The 24076-nt window shown below is 52.6% G+C and overlaps 7 protein-coding genes across 7 annotated transcripts; 3 read left to right on the top strand and 4 right to left on the bottom strand.

Annotated features, from left to right (window-relative positions):
- Positions 1 to 233: 233 nt before the first annotated feature.
- On the bottom strand, positions 234 to 1263 carry QC761_500900 (uncharacterized protein; the record flags this gene model as incomplete). The annotated part of the gene is given in 5 exon segments (XM_062879338.1): positions 234 to 293; positions 461 to 473; positions 478 to 761; positions 845 to 967; positions 1054 to 1263. Coding segments are annotated over 5 exon segments (690 nt in total).
- A 567-nt stretch (positions 1264 to 1830) lies between these two features.
- On the bottom strand, positions 1831 to 2289 carry QC761_0075160 (uncharacterized protein; the record flags this gene model as incomplete). Its single annotated transcript, XM_062872755.1, has 2 exons — positions 2119 to 2289; positions 1831 to 2026 (listed from the first exon to the last, which is right to left on the bottom strand). Exons 1-2 carry the CDS (start codon positions 2199 to 2201, stop codon positions 1831 to 1833), a joined length of 279 nt encoding a protein of 92 aa, XP_062730519.1. The 5' UTR covers positions 2202 to 2289.
- Positions 2290 to 2639: 350 nt separating this feature from the next.
- Positions 2640 to 10963, top strand: ags1 (Cell wall alpha-1,3-glucan synthase ags1). The gene is made up of 6 exons (XM_062879339.1): positions 2640 to 2697; positions 2789 to 3766; positions 3820 to 4221; positions 4274 to 8273; positions 8324 to 9903; positions 9957 to 10963. Exons 2-6 carry the CDS (start codon positions 3410 to 3412, stop codon positions 10578 to 10580), a joined length of 6963 nt encoding a protein of 2320 aa, XP_062730518.1. The 5' UTR covers positions 2640 to 2697; positions 2789 to 3409; the 3' UTR covers positions 10581 to 10963.
- A 1483-nt stretch (positions 10964 to 12446) lies between these two features.
- QC761_500920 (uncharacterized protein) lies at positions 12447 to 14252 on the top strand (the record flags this gene model as incomplete). Its single annotated transcript, XM_062879340.1, has 1 exon — positions 12447 to 14252. The coding sequence occupies one exon, from the start codon at positions 12447 to 12449 to the stop codon at positions 14250 to 14252; it is 1806 nt and encodes a 601-aa protein (XP_062730517.1).
- A 528-nt stretch (positions 14253 to 14780) lies between these two features.
- On the top strand, positions 14781 to 17199 carry QC761_500925 (uncharacterized protein). Its single transcript, XM_062879341.1, has 3 exons — positions 14781 to 14939; positions 15078 to 16377; positions 16431 to 17199. Exons 2-3 carry the CDS (start codon positions 15648 to 15650, stop codon positions 17048 to 17050), a joined length of 1350 nt encoding a protein of 449 aa, XP_062730516.1. The 5' UTR covers positions 14781 to 14939; positions 15078 to 15647; the 3' UTR covers positions 17051 to 17199.
- A 926-nt stretch (positions 17200 to 18125) lies between these two features.
- QC761_500930 (uncharacterized protein) lies at positions 18126 to 20760 on the bottom strand (the record flags this gene model as incomplete). The annotated part of the gene is made up of 3 exons (XM_062879342.1): positions 19251 to 20760; positions 18839 to 19192; positions 18126 to 18732 (listed from the first exon to the last, which is right to left on the bottom strand). The coding sequence occupies exons 1-3, from the start codon at positions 19298 to 19300 to the stop codon at positions 18126 to 18128; spliced, it is 1011 nt and encodes a 336-aa protein (XP_062730515.1). The 5' UTR covers positions 19301 to 20760.
- Positions 20761 to 21631: 871 nt separating this feature from the next.
- On the bottom strand, positions 21632 to 23610 carry QC761_500940 (uncharacterized protein; the record flags this gene model as incomplete). The annotated part of the gene is made up of 2 exons (XM_062879343.1): positions 21632 to 23106; positions 23163 to 23610. The coding sequence occupies 2 exons, from the start codon at positions 23608 to 23610 to the stop codon at positions 21884 to 21886; spliced, it is 1671 nt and encodes a 556-aa protein (XP_062730514.1). The 3' UTR covers positions 21632 to 21883.
- Positions 23611 to 24076: the final 466 nt, after the last annotated feature.

The following is a 24076-nucleotide window of genomic DNA, read 5'->3' as shown; positions in this document are numbered from 1 at the left end:
AGGTCTCGGTCCGGTCGCACTTGTCCCGGCGCGTGGGTGTTTTTGCTGAGGTTTTCTCGCCGTCGCACATGACGACAGTTGAACAATAGGCTATTTCAGGCTAATATGGAGATGGAGAAGGCAGATGCGCCTTGCCCCTCCTTTGATGGGGTTGGCTCCCTTGGCGGGGTCCGGGGCGCGCGGGGTTAAGAACCCGTTATGCCGCCGGACAGGGGTTAGGGTTGGGATGGCGATCAGGGGTAAAAGGAGGTCCACCTCCAGAGAACCATCACGGCGTCGTTTTCTCTGGACATCTAATAGGCAATGACATGAGACATGCACAGTTGAAGGGGAACGAAACAATCTGGACGTCAACAATAATAATACACGACTAACTACACACCTACAAGAACGAAAATGTCCAGGTCTTTTTTCTTCAGGTAAGTATACAACTGGTGGCAACCACGGGTCTGCTATGTACCTGATCGGATGGGCTACTAAAGGGATGTGGTGTTGGAGTATGGCGATCCAGTGTTGGCCGTAGCCAGATGGAACGCGTGGACGGCCTGACGAAAGTGCGTATCGACTTGGGTCTTTTGGTTTGCGGTCTGCGATGAATAGGACGTGTTGGTCGGAAAGATGGCCATGAGCTGATAGAGTAAAGCATCCACGACGCCGGCGACTTCGCGGACGGCGGCAGGAATACGGAACTCGGCTTGCTTATCGAGGACGATGAGGACCGGGGCAGATTCGGTGACGGAGTCCATCAGCTCAAAGAGGCCCTGGATAAACTGATACCGCAGACAGAAGATTAGTTATCGGGACAAACAAGTTAACAAGAACAGTGGATCAAAGATAAACATACATTGGAGTAAGCCTCGTAAATCAGCTGCTGGTCGGCCTGGTCAGTCACGCCAGAAGAGCGGATCATGACCGAGATGTTGGAGAGACAAGAGTCGGAAATATCATTGAACTCGTCAAGGATATCCTGTCAATGCTCGTGTCGTGTCAGTGTTGCGCAACGAGCACAACAGCCTCCGAGACTTCCGGATGCCAGGGCTGAGCACTACATACCTGGAAAGGTCCCGGATTTCTCTTCTGCGCAACCACATTTACGAGATCTTTCAGGTCGAATGCCATGCGGGCAAGGCTGTGGCAAGCGACCGCGATCTCTGCGGGGGACATGGCTGCGCTCGCCGGAGCGATAGCCATGAGCAGCCCCATGAGTACCGCAAGGAGGGCCCAGAAACTACGGCCGAGTCGAGCTGACAAATGAAACAACATTGTGACTGAATGAGTGACGACAAGATATGTTTTCTAAAAGAATGGACGAGAGCGATTGACAATCCCTCAGCTTGACGATAACCGTGGCAGCGTGTGAGAGAGAAGGAAAGACTGTGAGTGAGATTTCTTGCAGTGACACAAGGAAAAGGGAGTGAAAAGGAACACGCCTCGGAGAGCATGTAAGCTGACCTCTCAGGCATCGTTTGCAGACCTAGACCCGTACAGGTGTCGACATAAACACCCCGCATGGGCCATGACATCGAGCTGCTGGCCAAATGGTGACCGATGGTGAGGCCTTTCTCGCCCATGCTCCCGGCACCTGGAGAAGGTTTGGAAAATCGGTCAACCAAATTGGGATCAATGCAAGGTCCAGGGGTTGTGATTTTTCTTTTCTTTGACGAGGCAGATTCTGGTGGGTGTGTTGGATATGCATCTCTGCCATGGCAGGATGCTGACTTGCGACGAATACACCAGTGAGATAACATTATGAAAGCCACTTGAGACGGGAGCACACATAGATTTTCAAAGCCAGAGCGCCGGGTTAGCGTCCGTCCGAGGCGGGACATATCAAACTCGTCCCGCGGGTGGCGGCGGTGGTACCTGGCGATTGGTGTGATTCCCAATCTGGTTATCTCTGCGGCGGCGGCGGTCGTTGACGATGGTAGAGAATGCGGCGCGTACGGATACGTATTCCAGGTTCTTATCTTGCATGTTTTTAATGTGGCTGAACAGTGCTGTCTTCTTTCGGCGCAGACAGTCAGCCCTAGCGCTAACAGTTTTATATCTTGCCTATCTGAAACAAGATCGTCAATGTCACGCTGTGCAAGAAAGTAGGGAACGACTTGCAGAACATACCAGAACGGCAAATGCCGGTCCCAATACGACATTATGCCAAGAGGCTGTACCAAAGACGTGCTCTCCCAGTATGGGCCAGACATAGGGTAAGCCGATGAGGCTCGGCGTAATATGATGAACTTGTTATACGCCGTGTAACAGGCATCAGAATACGTGAAAAAAAAGTCCACGAAGCAATGTGAGTCATGCAATGCTTGCAGGATTCAAGGCTCAATGGAAAGAACTCGCAAAACTGGAAGAGCGATTTCAAAGGGCGGGGAAGGGATCTGTTCAAGTGGGCACGAGTGCCTGTGTCAAAAGGCAGGAGCAACTGGTTGATAATCAGGGCTGTGCCAAGTGCCGACACATGGTCTCAGATTGTGAGCTTGATGGATGGGTGATGCAGGGGCGATATCCGTTTGTCGGGTTGCTTCGGATGCAGGTACGGAAGGTATCAATCCAATCACTTCATCAGCGACGGCACGTCTGCCCGTCCCCTTCTCGACCTTGCCGCTCCGTACTCGCCCATCAGATGCTGGTACGCAGGTACCTGCTCATTAATAAGTTTTCTTGCATGATGCCTTCGTCGTCAGAACTCATGTAAGCTTGGTGTAACTCCACAACCACAGACATCACCTCTGCCAACCATCCTGCTTCATCTCACAAGAGCCGGCCGCTTACTATGACATAAACAATTAGCCTCCATCTCCCCCTAATCCTTCAGGAAATAAAAGAAAGGAAGCTTTTCTCTGTGTATCGTCAACCCGAGCAGGAGGATCAGTGTTACCGACATTGCTAGCCTGCTCCCGGCCCGCCCGCCAGAACCACAGGCCACACCCAGGGACACTGCCTTGACCCATTGAAACCGCCACGGTGGACCACCTTGACCCTTGACTCCCATCACTTTGTGTGACTAAACGGAATAGGGATGTGAGGCTCTCAAGCTGAGCATCTCTGCACAGGGGGGTGAGCTGTAAGATGCTGAGAAACATCGGAAGAAGGATCCATCCCACGCGTCGTGATCAGGGATGAGCGGCGGTATTCTACCCCCGTCATCATGTTTCTTGCCTCTACGAGGCGGTTAGGGGTGGCCTCAGGCAAGTTGAGCCCAGGAGGCACCCGGGCGTCTGTGAGAACGCGATATGGAAGACTGGTGTCCCAGTTCTCCTACGGGGACATCCTTCCTGGGTGATCTCTTCTTGTCTTGCTTTTGTCTTTTGCACCCTCACACTCGTTGCATGTGGTGTACCACCCACATCCCTTCCATTCACCTCGCACACTTCTTCGTGGTGGCTATCATTCGCTTTCCGCCATGATGGGTGCGTCGGTACAGTCATTCTTTCTTATGCTTCTTTTTGCAGCGTCCAGTCTTTCACTTCCATATATCCCAGAATATGAGGAATACAACCTCAACCAGAACAAGTCGGCCAGGACACCCCTCGACTATTGGGGAGAGTGGCCTGACCATGAGTTCCAATCATCTCCGGAGAACTGGCGAATGCCATTCTACTCTCTGTTTCTTGACAGATTTGTGAACGGCGACCCATCAAACGACAACGCCAATGGAACTGCTTTCGAGGTCGACATTCTTTCAACCCAGCTGCGGGCCGGTGGCGATGTAAGCGGTCTTATGGACACGCTTGATTATCTTCAGGGCATGGGTATCAAGGTGAGTCGCTTCTCTCATGATGAGCCTGGAGCAGGGTCACTGACTTGACACAGGCAATCTACATTTGTGGCAGTCCCTTCATCAACCAGCCATGGTCGGCCGATTCATTCAGTCCATTGGACCTGACTCTCCTCGACCAACACTTTGGAACAATTGCGGTCTGGAGAAAGGCCATCGACGAGATTCACCGACGTGGCATGTATGTTGTCTTCGAAAATACCATCTCGACGATGGGTGATCTTCTTGGCTTCGAAGGATACCTCAACACGACCACACCTTTCAGCTTCACCGAACACAAAGCCGTATGGAAGTCACCCCGAAGATACTGGGATTTTCCGCTGGGAGAGGCCCTAGTTGATTGCGAATATCCACGGTTTTGGGATGAGCATGGAAAGCCTGTTGGAGACGATGTGATGTCTAAGATGACCAAGTGTCGAACCAGTGACTTTGACCAGGTATGGGATGTAACCTCCCTTGTGTCGTATAACTTTCGCTAACACCACACAGTATGGTGATGTCGAGTCCTTTGGCAAGTACCCAGAATGGCAGAAACAATTATCCAAGTTTGGCTTCGTCCAGGATCGTCTCCGAGAGTGGCGGCCAAGTGTTCTCGACAAGATCAAGCTGTTTTCTTGCATGACTATCGCAAGTCTCGACATCGATGGCTTTCGTATCGACAAGGGCCTGACCATCACACTCGACGCTCAAGCAGATTGGTCCGAGTACATCAGGGGATGCGCCAAGAAATATGGCAAAGACAACTTTTTTATTCCGGGCGAAATCGTTGGTGGGAATGCGCTAGGCGCTCTGTATTATGGTCGAGGCAAAGAGCCTCCCATGTTCGCTGCGACACCCGCCGAGAGCTACAACGCAACGAACGAAACAAGCACATCTTCGTACATTCGTCCCGTACAAGCGCTGGACTCTGCCTGTTTTCATTATTCTGCTTATCGTGCTCTCACACGATTTCTCGGCATCGATGGCGAATACGGCGCTGAAATGGATACTCGGATCAGTTGGGCAGAGGGGTGGCAAGATATGCTCATGACGACGGATTTTATCAACGCCAACACTGGCAAGTTCGACCCCCGTCACATGTTTGGCGTGTCCAACCAAGATGTCTTCCGCTGGCCATCAATTCAAAATGGAACGCAAAAGTACCTGGTTGGCGCCTTCATCATGTCTCTCTTGATGCCTGGCATCCCCATCGTCAACTGGGGCGAGGAGCAGGCCTTTTATGTGCTCGAAAACATCGCCGGTAATTATCTTTACGGTCGTCAGCCCATGACTTCAACGAATGCATGGGAGCTTCACGGTTGCTACAAAGTCGGATCTGAAAAGTACTTCAATTTTCCCCTCGACGCTGCTCTCTACGGCTGCGACGATCCCAACGTCAGCCTCGATCATCGTGATCCTTCACACCCAATCCGAGCAGTCGTCAAGAGATTTCTGGAACTAAGAACAGTCTACCCGGCACTTAACGATGGCTTTGAGATGTACCAATTATCGAATTATACCAACTGGATCTACCTTCCCGGATCAAACGGAACTGGCACAGAGCTGGGTCTATGGAGCTACATCAGAATGCCCCATCAACAACTGCAAAACTTTTCGTCAGTACCTCATGGCGAGGACCCGGTGTGGCTAATGCTAGGAAACGAGAACAGGACCATCAGCTACAAGTTCAACTGCTCTGATCCTCAGACAGCTTTGCTATCAGCCTTCGGAGCAGGTGCCACGGTCAGGAACCTCCTATACCCCTATGAGGAGTACACACTTGAACCTTCGACCAAGCGAATTGATGACAATGAAGATGAGTTATTTCACGGCTGCTTGAGTGAGCTCAGCTTCCCCGCTTGGGGGTTCAAGGCCTTTGTTCCCGTCGAAAGCTGGGTCGGCCCAGCTCCTGTCATCACCAAGTTCCTCCCAGGTCATGACTATCGCTTGGAGTCTGCCAAGGACGGCAAAACATCTGTGGAGATACAGATACATTTTTCACAGGAGATGGATTGTGAGGGTGTGTTCAACTCTATCGAGATAACATCCAACACGGTCGGCGGAGCTGTTGCGTCGCTCAATAGGGGGTCCCTGAGATGCAAGAAGCTGAATGTCGTTGAAAATTCCACAAAATACGTTGGTCAGGTCGCATCGGTGTGGGAATTCGCCGCCACAATCAACTCCATTCCCGATGGCATTCACCGCATTACAGTACGGAACGCCACCGACAAAGCGGGCACGGGCAGTACGGGATCAACGGATCACTTCCTGTTGCGAGTTGGGCCCCAGAGCAATCCCATGGTCTTCCCCAGACATGCCAACTACTCCAGGGAGCTTGTCTACGCTAAAGGAGAGGACATCTTTGTTCGCCACAGAGCAGCAGGCGCCACCAAGTTCCGATGTTCTCAAACATGGAGCTCGAACTGGACCCCATGGCTCGATTACACGGGCGAAGACTACAGGCTACCAGCCAAGAATTGGACAGGAACAAACCTGCAGGATTGGACTGGCGAGCATGTCGTCTGTCAGTACTACAGCAAGCTTGCTGGAAGTAGCCATCACCAGCAAGAAGGTGACCTGGATGCATCCAACCTACCCCGGCGTTTCCCCCACCTCTTCATCAACGGTCACTTCAATGCGTTCGGGTTCGACGCCGGCATTCCAAACAAGATGGTCCAGAAGGCCGACAGTGGTGTTTGGTCTGTGGATATCATGGCTGAGTGGCCAACCGCTCTGCAATTTAACGTTTGGGGCTTGAACCCGGATGGTCTTCCGGACCAGACGTGGATTTTCGGTGATGTCAACTTCGACTATGTGCTTGACAGACTGCCCCCTGGGTCCTTGAGGCAAAATGTTGTCAACATCACTGAGTCTCCCCCTTCCCCTTTTGTGGGATGGCGGTTTGAAGTGGACGATGCCACCATGAGATACAGCAAGTCTCCAGCAGGCAGCAGGGTACGGCAGATTACAATCTTCTCACTTATGTGGGTGTTGCCGTTGCTTACGGGATGGCTCGTCGTCTTCACATTCACCGGGTCGTTTTACAAAGTCAAGCACAATGTTTCGGGCGCTGTCACGAAGCATGGTAAACTGTCTGAGAAGCTCCGGCAAGTTTTCGAAATGAAGGAAAAGCCATTGCCTCGACCGAGTCGACCCTCGTCTGATGCATCCTCTGTCGGTGGTCCAACACGGCCCGGGACATCACACACAACCGGCAGAGGGTTGAATGGCCAAGGCCTTCATATGGACATTGGGGCTCCTCGCAAGAAGGCCCTCATTGCCACAATGGAGTACGATATCGAAGACTGGAAGATCAAGATCAAGATCGGTGGTCTTGGTGTGATGGCACAACTGATGGGCAAAGCTCTTGGCCATCTAGATATCATCTGGGTCGTCCCGTGTGTTGGGGGTCTTGAGAACGCGTATCCTAATGGGTACCCAGTTGATCAACGCGCCGAGCCTATGGAGATCACGATTCTCGGCTCTCAGTACAATGTCGATGTTCAATACCACACGCTCCGGAATATCACCTACGTTCTGCTCGATGCACCAGTTTTCCGCCTTCAAACACCCGCCAATCCGTACCCGGAAAGAATGGATGATCTTGACAGCGCCATTTACTACTCGGCTTGGAACCAGTGTATTGCCGAGGCCTTGAAGCGCTTCAACCCGGACATTTACCACATCAACGACTTCCATGGCGCCCTTGCCCCATTGTACCTACTCCCTCGTGTTATTCCATGCTGCCTTTCTCTTCACAACGCTGAATTTCAGGGAATGTGGAGCCTTGGAACGAAAGAAGAAAAGGAGGAGGTCTGCAAGGTTTTCAACTTGGACCAGAAGGTTGTGGAACGATTTGTGCAATTTGGCGAGGTCTTCAACTTACTGCACGCGGGAGCTAGTTATCTGCGGGAGTTCCAACACGGCTTCGGAGCGGTGGGAGTCTCCAAGAAGTATGGCAAGAGAAGTTTTGCACGATATCCAATTTTCTGGGGCCTCTCAAAGATTGGAAGCCTTCCAAATCCAGATCCTTCGGACACAGCTGAGTGGTCGCCGGAGCTTGAGGCAGCTTCCCAAGCTGAGAAGGTTCACGTTGATGGCGAGTTTGAAGCTAAGCGTGCTGGGCTCCGTCGGCAGGCCCAGGAATGGGCTGGCCTGAAGCAAGATGCAGATGCTGAATTGTTTGTCTTTGTTGGTCGATGGTCTATGCAGAAGGGGGTGGATATTATTGCAGACGTGTTCCCGTCTGTGTTGGAGCACAATCCAAAGGTCCAGTTGATTGCTATCGGGCCAGTTATCGACCTCTATGGCAAGTTGGCTGCTATCAAATTGGCAAGACTTATGGAGCAGTATCCTGGTCGGGTTTTCTCCAAGCCAGAGTTTACGCAGCTGCCTCCATATATCTTCAGTGGTGCTGAGTTTGCGCTTATTCCATCTCGCGACGAGCCGTTTGGCTTGGTGGCAGTGGAATTTGGGAGGAAAGGAGCGTTGGGGGTGGGAGCTCGAGTTGGTAAGCGTTATCCCTGATCGAGTCTTACAGTCAAGGCTAACAAGTTTCAGGTGGCCTCGGGAACATGCCCGGGTGGTATTACACTGTCGAATCAACATCGGCCAAGCATCTCATCAGTCAGTTCAAAGATGCCATCGAGGGCGCCCTCGCCTCAGATACGGAGACTCGTGCGAAGATGAGAGCTGTCTCAGCCAAACAGCGCTTCCCAGTCGCGCGATGGGTAGAAGAGATCAGCGAGCTTCACAGCACATCAATCCAAAAGTCTCAGAAGCACAGGGACAAGCCAGACCACCTCCGACTTGTTGGACTCTCCAAGACAAATCTCTCACGTTCTGCTTCACCCACACCGACAGAACTACAGTCTGGCCGACCCATCACTCCTACCTCGTTTCTCACGCCTGGCTACAACGGCCTGCCATCAGGTGGAAGAAGTCCCATGTCTGATGCAGCAGGATGGCCACTTATGCCTCCTCTGCCATCCCCAAATACCAAGAGGTACTCAGATGTCTCTATTCGTTCTGTCACCAAAGGGCGCAAGGACTTTGCACTGCAAAAGGTTGACCCGTTCTTCACGGACACTGATGGCGAATACACTGTCGAGTTCCAGAAAATGTTGGCGAATCTTGATGCCAAATCTTCAGAGACCGATCTCTGTATTGAGGAATATCTGGTCCGGTCTGAAAAGCAATGGTTCCAAGACTACAAGAGCATCAAATTCGGATTATCTTCGTCTCGAAACACATCCAAGGTCACTCTTGTGGAACCACCTTCGCCAGGTCGTGTTCACCCTCGCTTTTTGGATGTTCCATCTCGCCCAGCAAGCCCCTACACACCCAGTATTGCGTCTTCGGTCTACTCAGCCGAGGATGGAGACGAATTGCATGCCACTCATGGGCAGTATGTTTCCACTTTTGAGACGGAAGATGTGCCTCCCGTGGCGCATGCGACTGCTATGCAGAAGTTCATGCTTCGAAAGGTGTTTGACTGGCCTATTTACACTCTCATTTTGGCGCTTGGACAAATCCTAGCTGCCAACTCGTACCAGATTTCCCTGCTCAATGGCGAACAGGGTCAGACAGCGGGAACGCTTTACACTATTGCCTCGATTTACGCCGCAACGTCCATTTGCTGGTGGGTCGGTTCCCGCAATCTCAAATCTGTCTGGGTCTTGTCTACACCTTTTGCCATCTACGGTCTTGCTTTTCTCTTTGCTGGCTGCGCGCCGTTTGCGCAGTCATTCTATGCGCGAGGCTGGGTCCAGAACACAGCCTCTGGGCTGTATGCAGCAGCATCTTCCAGCGGATCAATGTTCTTTGCTCTCAACTTTGGCGACGAGGGCGGTGCGCCAGTGAGGACATGGGTCATCCGTGCCTGCGCTGTGCAGGGTGTACAGCAGATTTACATCAGCGGTCTCTGGTACTGGGGATCTCTTCTCAGTTCTTACGACAGCAACGGTATCCCCATGGCGCGGGCATCCAACACAATTGTGTCGGCCGTCTGTCTCCCTGTTGCGGTGCTGATGATGGCATTAGCGGTTGTCACCCACCTCGGCTTGCCTGATTACTACCGCCAAACTCCGGGGTCCATCCCATCATTTTTCAAGTCTGTTTTCCGACGCAAGCTAATTATCGTAAGTTTATCACCACTCACCCTACCTTTCACACATATTGACATCTCGCCCAGTGCTTCCTCGTTTCCGTCATAATCCAAAACTACTGGCTCTCCTCCAACTACGGCCGCAGCTGGCGCTTCCTCTGGACGACGGCCCACGCCCAACCCTGGCAGATCCTGCTGCTCATCATCCTCTTCTTTGGCCTAATCTGGATCGCGCTCTTCTGGCAACTCGCCCACCTGTCGCGCGAGCACAGCTGGCTCTTCCCCGTGCTCGCCATCGGCCTCGGCGCACCACGTTGGGCGCAAATCTTTTGGGGTGTCTCCGGGGTTGGCACCTCCCTCCCCTGGGCATCAGACGTGGGCGGGGCTCTGCTGTCGAGATCGTTATGGCTTTGGCTCGGGGTCTTGGATGCGTTGCAAGGCACAGGGGTAGGCATGATGCTTTTGCAGACCACGACGAGGTTTCACAACAATTTTGCGCTGGTGGCGGCGCAGGTGCTGGGGAGTGTGGCTACGGCGGTGGGGAGGGCGACGGCGCCGAATGCGGTTGGGCCGGGGCCGGTGTTTCCGAATTTGGCGTTGAGTCTTGATGGGTTGGGGAATGGGTGGTTTTGGGTTTGTTTGTTGATGCAGGGGGGGATATGTGTGGCTTTTGGGACGTTTTTTAGGAAGGAGCAGTTGAGTAAACCTTGAGTGAGGGGGGATGAAGTTGATGCTCGAACACAACTTGGACGATGGTTTGCAGATGATAGATGGGGTTGTACACTTTTTTTCTTTTTCTTTTTTCTGTTTTTGATCCTGGATTAAGATACCTTGGGGTTCTGTATAGATAGTTAGCAGTACATGAGTCAAAAGCATTATCTTCTTGTTGTTTTTGCTCTCGGAAGATAGTACCCCTGGAAGCAACCGCCAAGGCGAGCCAAGAGAGGTTAACAGCGGGAGCTACGACAACAAGCTCCCTAGCGTGCCTTGGCGGTTAACTTCCAGACCTCCAGTCGAGAGCTCCAGATGCGGTGGCGGAAAAGATGGGATGGTCTAGAAGGGGATAGGATGTCTTCTTATCAGATTGAGAGTACAACGTGATCGGCAAGACGGAAAGAAAAATTTATTCACGGTACACCGAGTTCAACTTCGGCAAGATTTTGTGGTCGTGTTTGTGGGATGACGGAAGACAGGAGGAACACGTTCGGGAGGTTGAGACAGTCCTGACCCGTCAAAGGGGGGGTGGTTGGCTGTCTTGTTTCTCTCACATTACATAAAAGTTCAATCATTCGGGTTTTGGACTCTCAGTGGAGAATCTGGAAGGATTTCGAGACGAGAGAAAAAAGCACAACGGGTTTTCCATTATTTGGTGTTGACTTTTGTTGTTGTGCGAGTGTGCCAGAGGTACGAAGAGAGGTGACAGGGCCAAGGTGCCTTTTCGTCTGAAACAAATGCTTTGATGTGGGACGAGAATTGCTGGTTCCGACCGATCGGAGATCTGCAACAGCGTGTGGTGGCGTACTTACCCCTGAAGCCAATTGCCGTGAGCTCCATCTCCGATGTTATTAGCGGGAAGGGAAACTCTCTGTAGATATTTTCTGGAATCATCATAGGAAGCAAACGCCTTGATCATAAGTATCCACGTTTGCTCAGAATACGCGGTCGTCTGCATGTTGTTGCTGTGCAAAATCGTGTATTTAGGTAGTGATTCTCAGCTCAGGTAACACTCGGGAGCTTAGGGGATGTGAGGCTGCTTGGCCGGGTTCCTGCGTGGGAGGTGGATTTGTGGGATTTGTGGGATTTGTGGAGACAAACGGATGTTGAGCTCGGGGGTGGGTGGCGGGCGTTGCTATTGATGTATGATGGCATCTAGGTTGAGAAGAACATTGAGATGAGTTGCAAAAAATAAGGTAGGGAGCTTGGAGTCGAATGGTATAAATGGAGATCGCCATCCACTGTCGGAACATCTTGAGACTTCAGCTGCCAACTCGTCCGTAGCCAGTGCCACCCCGGGTACCTGCATCAAACCGGGCATTTCCCTCCTGCCTCGGAAACTCCCACTCGATGACGTTCCATGTCACCGCCATAAGAATTAGCTCGACGCCTCATGCCGCCTGGGAAATGGCCCGAAAGATGTCCGCCCGGTCGACATGGCTCCGAGCGTTCCCCTGAGCTTCCGATATCTCTCACTTGATGGCAACGCCACTTTTGGTCCTCCCAATTGCCGTGCCTCCATCTTGTGAGCTTGAGGTGTCGTTGTACCCGCGTCGGACCGTACATTGTACTACTGCTGTCCTTTCTTGCTATCTTTTCCTTGCTGGTTCCTCATTGCTTTCTGAGTTGCCACGTTGGGTTTTGTCCCCGACTTCCCAGTCCAGAGTTCCGGCGTTCCCAGCCAGTTCTGCCAGGGCTGAAAGGCGACATTTGCAAGCTTCCTTCCTGTTCGGAGTCTGCCTTCGTTCCTCCGCACCATCAGTGAGCCACCACGGCACGGGCACACGGTGAAGCGTCGCTCCTTCCGCCCATACGGTTGGGCTAGTGACAGTGTCTCCACGGACAAGGGCGAGTACAAACGACATGCCGGCTGCAGACTGTCAAGCTTTGAGATTTTCAACCTCGGACATTAATTTTGACAAGCCCACGACGTCAACACGCAGCAGCAGCAGACGCAGCAGCGGCAGCATGGTGGCCCTGATGCCGAACCCACACCGCTGCCTCCCCATGCGGAGCCCCATGGCGAGAGCTCTTGTCCTGACTTTTGCTATTCTCGCCATCAGTACCCTCCTTCTCAGATCCAGTGCCGAAGTACAGAGCGCCATCATCCAGACGGCCGCGTCAGCCAAGCAAGCGATATATCTCCAGAGACCGTTGAAGCATGGCGCCGACTGGCAAGATACACTTCCGACACCGACAGAGCCACACCGGGCCAGCTCCACAGGGGATATTGCGGCTGCATTGGTCAACTCATCCATCCCTATGGACTGCGATTATGACATTGCTCGGCTGAAGCAGTGGAAGGAAAAGTACAAGCTGGGGGACCAGATTGAGTATACGAAACGATATATCCAGGTTTCCCGTCAGCCCATACACCGCAAGTCCATGACGGCGCTAAACCAAAGCTTCCTGACCGACACCATCAGGACAGTGGACCTCAACAACCCCGAACCGTATCAAGCCGAGTCGTGCCCCGAGCCCCTTGTGGCGCCCGTTTCGCAGTCTCCATTCCCCGGAAGTGCCAATGCATCAGAATTCATGTTTGGTGTCTCGACCACGTACAAACGGTTCAGCGATCCGAAGACGAGCCCAGTGAACGAGTGGACGTATTGGTTGACAGATGGGAAGGGGAATACTAACGGTGGGAAGCTGCTTCTGATGCTGTTGGATGCCGAGGATGAGCAGCTGCAGGAGACGCATAACATCTTGACGACGGCGGGGATCGATGTGGATGTGTATCGGTCTAATGCAGAGGATATCATGGCCGTGAGGTATTTGGCATTGGTGCCGACCATGTATAACCACCCAGAAAGGCCGAGGAAGAAGTGGCTGGTGACGTGCGATGATGACACCTTCTTTCCGAGCTTCAATGCGCTGAAAGAGAGGTTTGACGAGTTCGATGACGGGTTTCCGATGTATATTGGGACGTTTTCGGAGGATGTGAATAACATTCAGAGGCATGGGTCGCAGGCATTCGGGGGCGCGGGGGTGTTTCTGAGTGTGCCCATGGCGGGTTTGGTGGCCGAGAGATATGAGAGTTGCAAGACGGAGCAGAAGATCAAGGAGGCGAACTCGGGGTGGGGTCCGCAGGGGGATATCTTGCTAAGAAAGTGCATTTATGAGAATTCAAACTACAAGCTCACGCTGTTGAATGAGCTGTGGCAGTTGGACTTGTATGGGGATCCGTCTGGGTTTTATGAGTCGGGGATCAAGCCGTTGAGCTTGCATCATTATCGAGGAGGAGGATGGCATGTGGCTTATCCGTGGCATTACACCAAGGTGTCGAATGTCTGTGGAGAGGACTGCATGATGCAGAGGTTTCGGACCGAGGATGATTTTGTGATTGCGAATGGATTTAGTGTGGCGTATTATCCGCAGGGAATCGACTTTGATGTGAACCAGTTCGAGGCGACGTTCCATGCGGCGCCGCAGAACCATGGGTGGAATTTGGATTTTATCATGGGACCGCAGAGGCCGAGCCTGCACAAGACGGGGAGGAAGCTGAGTTGGGATTTGCAGGAGGCTGAGGTGTTGGAGGAGGGGATGGTGGTGAGGCAGGTTTATGTGAGGAGGGCGGATGATTGGAGGTGGAAGAATGTGGATGGGAGCGCCATGGCTGGGCGGGACGGGGTGTTGGAGTTGGTTTGGTTGGGCGACCGTGGGCAGTAAGTGATGCCGTGACAGGGTATCCAGAACTGGAATATTATTAAGGATCGGAGACCAAGATTTCTAGTTTCTTCGTATGATACCTGGGGGGTTGTTCTGCCTGCTTTGAGTAATTTTGGTGGTCAGTCTAAAGCAGTTAATGTTGAGGAGATGGGGTCATATTGGGAAGGCAAAAAATGACAGACGGATATTTCAATGGTTATGAGACGTTTCTGGTAGATATAGATGCTGATACAAATAACTTAACTTTTTTCTTCCTCTTTTTTCGAAGGCTTTGTTGGAGAAATGGCGTTGGTTGGGACTTTGATGATCCTGGTTCAGATCAAAGCAACGTTGTCTTAAGCTTGCGCTTTATGCTCGCGTATTGTGCTTAAACTTATGCACAAGATGTATGTGTTTGTATGCTTGTTGCATCTAATGCTTGGCATGATATGGCCGGTTTTATGCTTGGCATGATGTGTCAGCTTTTTCTGTGGCCCGTGCGGCTTCAAAAGCCTTGGGCTCCCCCGTGGCCAAAGTCGAAAAGAGGCTCCACGTCTCTCCCCATTCATTTCCATCCATCCACCAACCCAACTCCATCAAATCCAACCGTTTCTTCATCGACATTCAGCCTCCGACCTCGAGTCGAGTCGCCATCGGCGCGATGGATGACATCTGCGATGAATCCACTCAGCCATTCTCTACCTTAGGGTCAGTGACTTGATGGTACCGGTGTGACTTCGCCTAGGCCCTCGTGCCTGCGTGAATTACCGTTCCGTCTCTCCCCGACGCCGCACTCGACGTACGCATCGCACAAGCCAAGAGCCATCATTATCGACTCCTTGGTAGGCCGTGGGGATAGAGAGATAGCTGGCCACGGCGCTCTTTGCCCTGTCTCCGTTTGTGCGATACCTACCGACACCTGCGGGGTCGCGCAAGAGCGGCGGCATCATCATCACCAACCACACATTTCGGTTCTTTTCTCCATTTTCCATCAATACCGGCGTCGTGCATCTATCGATCCACGACCGTTCCGTACCTCCTGGACGGCACGCTCAAAGCAAGCGTCCTGCGAGTCGAGAGCCATAAAATCTCTCCAAACCCTAATCATCAGGCAACGCCTGTTGAAAGGACTGGGGCTCGAGATAGGCCGCAAGACGGTTGGAGTCAGCTGACCATGGCGCTCTTTGCTGTCTTGCTTCCGTTCGTGGGAGCCCTGCCAACAATTGTGTCGTCTAGCAAGGGCGGCGGTATCTCTTCTTTTTTTGTCCTCTGTCGTGATATTGTTACTGGACCATCGTGTCTAACCGTGCTTACGGGGCTTGTAGCTCGAGGGAGGTAGGTGAAATTGACGGTGACAAGCTTGATGACACCTTGAACGACAGAGTTGATAATCGCGACGGTCCCGATTTTTACGCCATGGACGAGTCGAGCGACGATGAAAGACATTGCAAAATAGATTTGAAGGATCGAGCTGGCGTGGTGGAGTGGAAGGATGCGAACCGACACCTGCAACATACTCCAGATCTTCGTATGGATTTGCACGTTGATGCTTCGAACGACCGAGCCCTCTTTGCGCTTCACGGCTGTATATTTCTCAAAGGCGGCAAGCCCAACAAAGTCAGCGTTTACATATTCGTCCACCCAGAACACATACACTCCGTCGGGTACGATCACAGCACTGGTCCCTCTATACCGGTGATGCAGCGTGATCCTTCCAAGAACTTTATCAGCCTTCGCTTCAGCATGACGCAGGCGCCTGTCTTCGTGGTGCCAAAAAACCGTCCTCTGGTGCCAAAGGCGCGATCCGAAGGTCTGCTGGATACCATGAAGGCCCTCGCATCTGCTCAAGACTTCACCGTCTACCTGAACATGCTGCAGCTGGTGCCCGAGGTTCGGTATCAGCTCTCGTTGCTGCCGTCTGTCTTTTTGTTCAATGACTTGCAGACCGATGAGAGATGGGCAGCCATTGGTAGGCTGTATCATGGTGCAGGCGGTCAGGTTGTTAACCTTGGCAATACTGCCGCTGCACCTCGGCCAACGCCTAGTTGCGACAATCTGGTCATGGAGACATTGGAAGAGTTGTCACCGCCACCATATGTCGAGAAGGCTCCCTACCAAAACCCAACACAAATAGCTACCCCGCCAGGTATGTTATTTATTTACTTCTTTTCTGGTGCATGCTAACATTGGCTTGATAAGATCGAAAACGGCGGCGCACGAGCGAACCGTTGTCTTCCTCGAGAACCGACAAGCGGCTCTTACTCGACTTGGGCCAAGGTCGTGTGTTCAGGGAGAACAACGCCGAACTGGAAAGTCGTATCGAACGGCTTGAGAAGATGTTTCAGGACTCTACACCCGGCCAGGCAGTTCAGGGCTACACTGGACTGGAAAGTCGCATCGAACGGCTCGAGATGATGATTCTGGAGCCTGCCGCCCGATCACCTTGCAGATACAACAGCGAGGAGGCAGAACATCTCATCAGTCATGTGAATGACCGTATCGACGACCAGTTCACAGGTGTTCACGTCGAACTGCAAGATAAAGTCATGGAGGACACTGAGCGCTTGGTGACCGAGAAAACCGAAGAGTCGCAGGAAGAGCTGCGGAAAGGCCTGCGGGAAACGTTGATGGAAGAGTTACGGGAGGAGCTCATGGACAAGTTACGAGTGGAGCTTCTGGGAACGATAAGAGAAGAGGTCAAGCGAGAGTTGATGGCGGAGATCAAGGTGGAATTATTCAGAGACATGGCCCAGGCTATGATGGGCGTGGCCTGCGGTACCAGCAGCGAGAAGGCGAATATGGCTCTGAATAGTATATAGTGTCAACATAGAGCAAAAGTCAGTGGTTCTAACTCAACAAGCTAAGACTACCGGCCTCACATCTGTGAATGTTTACCGATTTTTAATGAATAATGTCAACCAGTGCTCTTGCAATACATCTAAAGATCTCTTCAAGATTCTGAAAACACCAATATTCATAGCCGTCAGAGTCTAGATGGGAATCCAGAAATACTTGAAGGTGGATGTTTACTTATTACATGCCTAAACACGCTACAGTCTTCACCAAGTAGGTTCAAGATGAGTCCGTTTACAGATAACGCCCCAACAAGGTCCCTCGGCCATTGCCTCAAGATGGACCTACACTCAACGGGAGATGCTAAGTTGGTCCTGGAAAATAGCCGATATACCCATCAGACAAGGAAAAAAACAAAGGAAAAAAAAGAAAAAAAAAGAAAAAAAAGAACAGCTACCATGTCTATTTGGGATAAGTCGCAAAGTATACGGCGGAAGTGTTAAGGTTCTTATGATGCTGATCGCTTTGTTTACGGTCTGGAGGAGGGGTCAAGAGATGGTCAATGAGGGTTCTGAAATTTTTGGGGTTTTCCTTCCGTCAAACACTGGACACTAAACACACCCCCTCCTCCAGTACCTACGTCGGGAATAGTAAGCGCAGTTGAGTGATAAACCTGCAGATCAAGCAGACATGCGAGATTTCAGTAAAGATTTTCCTGCAAGATAAGCCCAAGGGCCTGGACCGATCTTTCACCGCCGTCCACTTTGGGAAGTCCAGACTCAGAGGCTGCGGCAACGTGCTGCTTGATAGTAATTTCTTCCCCAATCGGCAACAGGTCAATATATGATGGATTGTTGTGTGATATCCTCTCAAAGTCGTATTTCACTATGTGATTGTCCTTTGCCTGGCCTGTTGAGCGGTTTGAACCACACCATACTTTACCAGTTCAACAAGGCATATACTGTGTATCAGCTGTCAATCAAGGCTTGTGACTGGGGGATACAACGGGTGCATAACAATCGAGTGTGTTCCTCGGCCAGATAAGGGTAATCAACACATCATTCAACTCAACTGCTGCCACCGCCACTTCGTCCACTGCTGTTACCCACCATCAAGACGATTCGCACCACTCCAATGCTCAATCATCTTGCCGAGTTGACCTACAGGCAAATAACCATTCTTATCGTCGCCCACATGATTGTTCGTCTGCAAATGGCGCATCGCCCACAGCCTAGGAATGTCCATGGCAAGCGGAATGTCGTGAACCTCCCCATCCTCGACATCATGCCTGGGAGTGGAAACCTTGATATACTGGAAACACTCACGAGCTTTCAACGGGACATCCTTCCCTAGCCGCCAGGCAAGTGCCCCGATTGCCTGCAGCAGGCGACCAAAGAATGGGTATATTTGAGCGCAAACACTCAACCTGACACAACCGTTTATGAAGAGCTCATGGGTTTCGGACCCGGTGTCTTCAGGGTCGAGTAAGGGGATGAGGGGGACTAGTGAATAGTACAGGGCGAAACCGATGGGATAATGTGGCCTGTTTTGAGACCACTGCAGTAGGGCATCGACTGTCTCTGATATAAATCGAGCATGTTGTATGAACAAATCTTTCACCGTCGTTGTGACCGCGCTCTCATCCGGAAGGGTGAGCTGAGCGGGAAGGGGATGGAGGACTGAGAGAGCGACTTCGCTTTGTTGTAGGCTGGAGCGATAAGTAGGTTAGCAAGCGTTTCAATATGACGACAGTGGTGGATTTAGGAAAGAGGTATATGGTATAGGCCGAGACACCCGAGCCCAGTTCTAATCACCTGACGTAGCAGCTCGACAACGACGAGTTGGTCTCTGCCTGAAGCTGATTTGAAAACAAATCACACAGCACCCTCCACCGCAAAAGGATGGATTGCCGTATCCCAATATCCTCCCCACTACCCACAGCAGTGTTTTGTTCAGCCTCGTGCATGGCAATGGTATATTGGATTTCAGCGAGGCTACACAAGGCGTCCGTCAATCTTCCATTCACGTCGCCGTCGGCATCCGCCATCGCGGCATTGCGAGCATCGTCAGCGCAAAGTGATGTCTGGATGGGGGTATCCAATTCGAAAAGTCTAGGTACCATCGGCGGTCGTACTAGAGGGGGTCGGTTGTAAAGCAAAGAGGTTCGACTAAAGAGAGACTATACGTCAGCATATGCTCAAGCCATCCGTTCTGTGCGGGACATACCATAAGCAATGCACATAACAGCTTACCTCTCCGCCACGAAAATCCCCCATAGAGCTTTCGACAACACACGCCGTTCGAGAGCCTGATCTGGAACATCGTCGCGCAAATATTTTATTCTTGACTCCAAATCCAGGTATTCCAACATGTCCAGGCCCGTCCGCCGAAAGTGTAAGCCGGCACGGTCCCTACCCAGCAAGGTTGATATCAAATATAAAAGGTATAAAGCGAGAACCGTAGGCAGAGAGGGTCGGCCATGTTCTCGCTCGAGGATGGATTTCGCTTGGTTCAGGAAGAGTTCGACAAGACCGGTGCTCGAGGTCAACTCAAAACAAGGCATGGCGCAGACGGCATTGGCAAGAAGAGGTGAACACAACTTAAACGTAGTCAGATTCTTGGCTTGCATGTCGGAGACGAAGACATCTCTGTCAATAGCCGGGAACAGCTGGGAGCCAGGCGAGAAGAAGCGCGACACCAGCCTTGAAACAACAGCATCGTTGACCAGCGTTGTCCACGGTCGAGCTGGGACGTGTATGTCGATGATTTCATTCGCGTCGGACGGAGAGGGGAGCTTGACCGGGCTAGAAGAAACAAAAGGCAGCAGCTCGGCATCCCTCAAAGACTGACACACCTCGAATGGGTCGTTGAAAACGCGAAGGCGGGCAAAGATGTTTTCGGCTTCGCGTTGGGGCTTGTCACGGATCGAAGTCAGAAGATGCAACAGGTCGTCCCGCTCTTTCTTGTATCGCGCCTTCTCTCTTTTATCGGCCTGGGTCAGCGTCTCATTGACCTTGGTGGTATAGGTGCACTGGACGCCGTTGCTTAAGCACCGTCCACAGGTCGGCCGTCGGCTGTCGCACTTTGCTTTCTTCTCCCGGCAAAGCTCGCAGGCGGCTATGGAGGCCGATCGTCTCGGTGGCAGAGGGGTACCGGTGGGTGGCGTCTTCAAGCCGGCGCGTGATTCGGACGGTGGGGGCGCTGGAAGGAGAGGTCGCGGCGGTGGCTTGTCCATATTGTCGAGGCTTGAAGAGGACGACGGGACCTGTCATGAGAAGGATGCGTGAACGCGGATGGCCTGGCTGTCGGGCCTTTTCGTCGCTTGGGTTAGCTGCGCGATGGGGTGGCGAGGGTCTGTCACTTTGTCGGGCTTCAAGGCACGCAAGATATCAGACGGATACCTTGGGTACCGGTACGGGGAGTGGTTCGGAAGGGGGGCAGGCTCAGTCAGGTGTCGGTTGGCTGGAGGGCGCACAAGAAGAGAGTCCACACTGGTCATGCTGTCCTAGAACGGAGCGGTATTTAGCCATGTTGACAGAAGCTGGGCATCTGGAGTAGGTCATAGTTTCAAATGTATGGGGCAGAGAGAGCGGCACACGGGAGAGACTCGAGTCCAGGTTGGGGATTTGCGAGCGTTTTGGGAAGGTTGTGGAGTCTTAGGTAGGTAGGGGTGCCGTTATCGACTCGTCCTTCAACGGGTAGCAGGACTAAGGTAGTCTTGGAACCAAGAGACAAGTCCTAGGTGGTTCTACCTATATACCTACGTCCGTTTAGGGGTCTTGCCGTCCCTTGCCTCCCCTAAACCTTTACCCAGCCGTGACATGCTCCGAGAGTTGGAACGACCGGGCCCGAGACAAGCTCAAAAGGAGCATGTGCTCCCATGAATGAAATAATTGTGACAAGTTGTCACAGTCCTTGAACGCTTCATCAGACCACACGTCCGCAGACTTCAGCATTTCCAATCATTATTAGCCCGAACCGCCTCAACCTAAGAAGTAGGTCCGTCCCAAGAAATATCCAAGGGCCGTCCCAGCCTGGCGTTTCCCTCGGGTCACATAAGCTTTGAGCATGTTGCTTGGCACATCGGAGGGCTGTCCGGGGCCGCGACTGAACGCTCAAGAACATGAAGCAGCAAACTTGTTTTTCCCAATTACAACTCACGGCGGTCGCTCCGACCCGCGACTGGAAAATTTCATGATATCCGCTCAAGTGGCACTGCTTCGATCACGGAGCTTTCTTCAGCCCATCCCCTGTTCGCCGGCGGAAATACTCCGATGTAAGGTACTTCTGTTGGTGTTCAGGACATTGGCCGCCGCACCAACATGGGGATGCTTCTCCTACTTCCGTTGACAGGAACAACAAAAAACTAAGCTTTCGCCCCCCAAGTTAACACGTCTGACTCATCACTAGGTAGGTTCTCATGACTTTGCCAAAAGATAGGAACGGAACAGATCCTCCTAATGACCGGACGACTTGTCTGAACCATGACAGACCGGAACTTTTCTCACGAGCCATATCCCTCGAAATTTTATACATGTGCAATCATCAGTGGTGACGCAGCACTGGTAAATAAGGTACCAAGGCACTAATACATTGGACACCCGGACCCGAGGGGTTGTTCGGACTTGGAGCTTAGGGGTAATGTACATGCAAGGTCGCAGGCGGGCGGAAGCAAGCAGTTGAACGAAGATAAGCAGCCCCGGTTTCAGGGTGCTATCATATTTGGGGGTATTTCGAGATCACAATAACCGTCAGACTTGAGAAGCTAATCCACCAATACCAGTTACATGCTATACGATGCTCATCGTGTCCTCCACGTTATCCCTCCGAAAACATGCAAACTTCCTTCAACTCCGCACCTAATGCAGTCCGGTCTTGGAGTCACCTGCGGGCGGCCTGGTCCCTTGACCCTCCACATATGCAGGAGGGAGGTCCTCTGGCTGCTGCTGGGTCCCACTGCGAGCAAACTCCGAATAGGACGGCGGTGGTGGACTGGTGGGGGACGCAAGCTTCGCCTCTGCGGCGGCCTCGGCAGCCTTAGCATTTACCGCCGGCGTTGTGGGTCTCGGGGCGGTTGCCGAGCTGGAGGAGCCTCTGACATCAAGACCCCTCACACCGGTAGTGACATCAGCAACACCAGACGTGGCCGCTGCAGCGGGAGGCGGCACACCAGCCCCAGGCGCAAAGTTGGGCGTTACTGGGCTGGAACCGCTGTGTCCACGCCACCCGGAGGCACCGCTCAACACCTCAAAGAGTATCTTGGCTGCAGCAGGTGGTTCTACCTTGCCATCAAGAATCTCCTGTACAGTGACCGGCCGGCCGTAGAATTTGGCATTGGCGGTATCGCGGGACAGAATCACAGTACCGCTGATTTGAACGCCAGCATACACACCGTGTGACTTGACATAACTGTAGACCGGTTTCCCAATGGCCTCACGTAAGGCACTGGGCTTGCGTCCCTTTGTGGGATCTTCCAGGGGGTCAGTCAACTCACCAGGGGAAAGCGGCGCCGTTTGGAAGTGGGTGTTATCGGCAGAGAGCGGTGGAGACGTGGCCGTTGGAAGGTGTTGTGGCGAGGTCTTCTCCTTCTCTTTGCCCTTCTGATTCGCCGGAACGCCCCAGTCAAGAGAACCACCAGCGCCAAAAGGACCGGCAGTAACCGCGAGATCGGACCCAAGGCTCATGCGAGTCTTTGTGAAGAGGCCAAGAGCTTCCTTGGTGTTGATGACAACGACACAGTCGTAAATCTCTGCGCCGATAACGAAGCCACCTCCCACGCCCCCAACCTTGATGCCGCTGGGTGGAGACCAGCTGCCATCAGGCTTGCGGGCAATCAGGATGCCACTACCGCCCGAGACGGTTCCCTGGAAACCCGCACGGAAGGCCGTGAAGATAGCCAGGCCCTGGGCTTTCGCAATGACCTTGGAAGGTATCGTGAGAAGTACCTTGGGTTTCTTTGTCTTGGCAGAATCTGTATGTTTGCCATCGGTAGCCGAGGCCTCGGTGTCCGTCGCAGCTGGTGCGGGTGTGGGTGCTGGCGTCGAAGAAGGTTGCTGCGCTGAGTCGACATAGATGCCGTCCTCTGGAACATTAATGTTAGCGGCTGACATGGAGGCGCAACCATGGAGCTGTACTTACTGCAGAATGCCCTCAAGATCCTGGCAGCTTTTTCACATTCCTTGTCCAGAGACTCGGCAATGAAGCCTTCAGCGCCCGTCTTGCGGGCCATCGCGTTGACTGCCGGGCCAACATGGGTCGTCAAGCTTTCTGAGGCCTTTTGGTAGTACTCCTTGAAGGAGAACTTGGACTTCTTCTTGGTTTCGCCATCGTGGTGACCATCTCCAGACGGCGGGAACTGGGGCGGGTGCTCGGATGTCGGCGTCGCGTTGTAGATGTCGTCGTCGGCACCATTTGTAGGCGGCGCAAACTGAGGATGCCTCGGGTTATAATCTGGGATAGGGGTCTCGTCAGGATGCTTTGGCACCTGTGTCTGTGTGGTCTGGATGGGCGGGGGGCCAGGAGGCGGGGGCGGAAACGACTGCTTGTCTGCAGGCTCCAGCGGCGGCTTCTGATCGGATGAGCTCATGATGATGATTCGGTATTTCTGACTTGGAGGAGACTTGGAAGATGGTCGCAGTGTAAATCAATCTGGGGTTGAGCGGGAGATTGGCAGATTAGCGGCTGTGTCAACTCCTACTGGTGGGTCAATTGCCGGAATGTCCAAGAACGTGGAAGTTGCAAGAAGCGGGGTGGTTTGCTTGCGTGCTTGCTACTTTATACTCCAACGTCTGAGATGCTGAGAGGGTTCCAAGCGCTGTTGCCAGGCGGAGGGAACACGAAGCTTGTGGCTTTGTATCAGAAGGTCGACCTCGATGTCCTTCTGTTTGCATCTATCTACAGTATCGTGATTGCCCGGCACGTGGGAGTGCCCTGGCACTGATGTCATAATTGAGGCTGAGCTGTGGCGTCCGTTGCCATCATCCTAGCATGCGTGGCAGGCCGCGAATGCGTGTCGACAGCCAAAAATTCTCCGATTGGCTGCTGTGGCTCAA

Source organism: Podospora bellae-mahoneyi, chromosome 5 (genome assembly GCF_035222275.1).
Source record: "Podospora bellae-mahoneyi strain CBS 112042 chromosome 5, whole genome shotgun sequence".
NCBI classification, from domain to species: Eukaryota; Fungi; Ascomycota; class Sordariomycetes; order Sordariales; family Podosporaceae; genus Podospora; species Podospora bellae-mahoneyi.
Note: the sequence above shows the minus strand (reverse complement) of the source record. Positions and strands in the feature narration are given on the sequence as shown.

What these genes read in the sequence shown, in the direction of transcription:
- QC761_500925 (XM_062879341.1), top strand. Translation starts at nt 15,648, where the DNA reads ATGGACGAGTCGAGCGACGATGAAAGACATTGCAAAATAGATTTGAAG. An exon ending in ACAAATAGCTACCCCGCCAG is followed by an intron (nt 16,378 to 16,430) that starts GTATGTTATTTA and finishes TGGCTTGATAAG; the next exon opens with ATCGAAAACGGCGGCGCACG.
- ags1 (XM_062879339.1), top strand. Translation starts at nt 3,410, where the DNA reads ATGATGGGTGCGTCGGTACAGTCATTCTTTCTTATGCTTCTTTTTGCA. An exon ending in TTCAGGGCATGGGTATCAAG is followed by an intron (nt 3,767 to 3,819) that starts GTGAGTCGCTTC and finishes GACTTGACACAG; the next exon opens with GCAATCTACATTTGTGGCAG. An exon ending in TCCGACGCAAGCTAATTATC is followed by an intron (nt 9,904 to 9,956) that starts GTAAGTTTATCA and finishes CATCTCGCCCAG; the next exon opens with TGCTTCCTCGTTTCCGTCAT.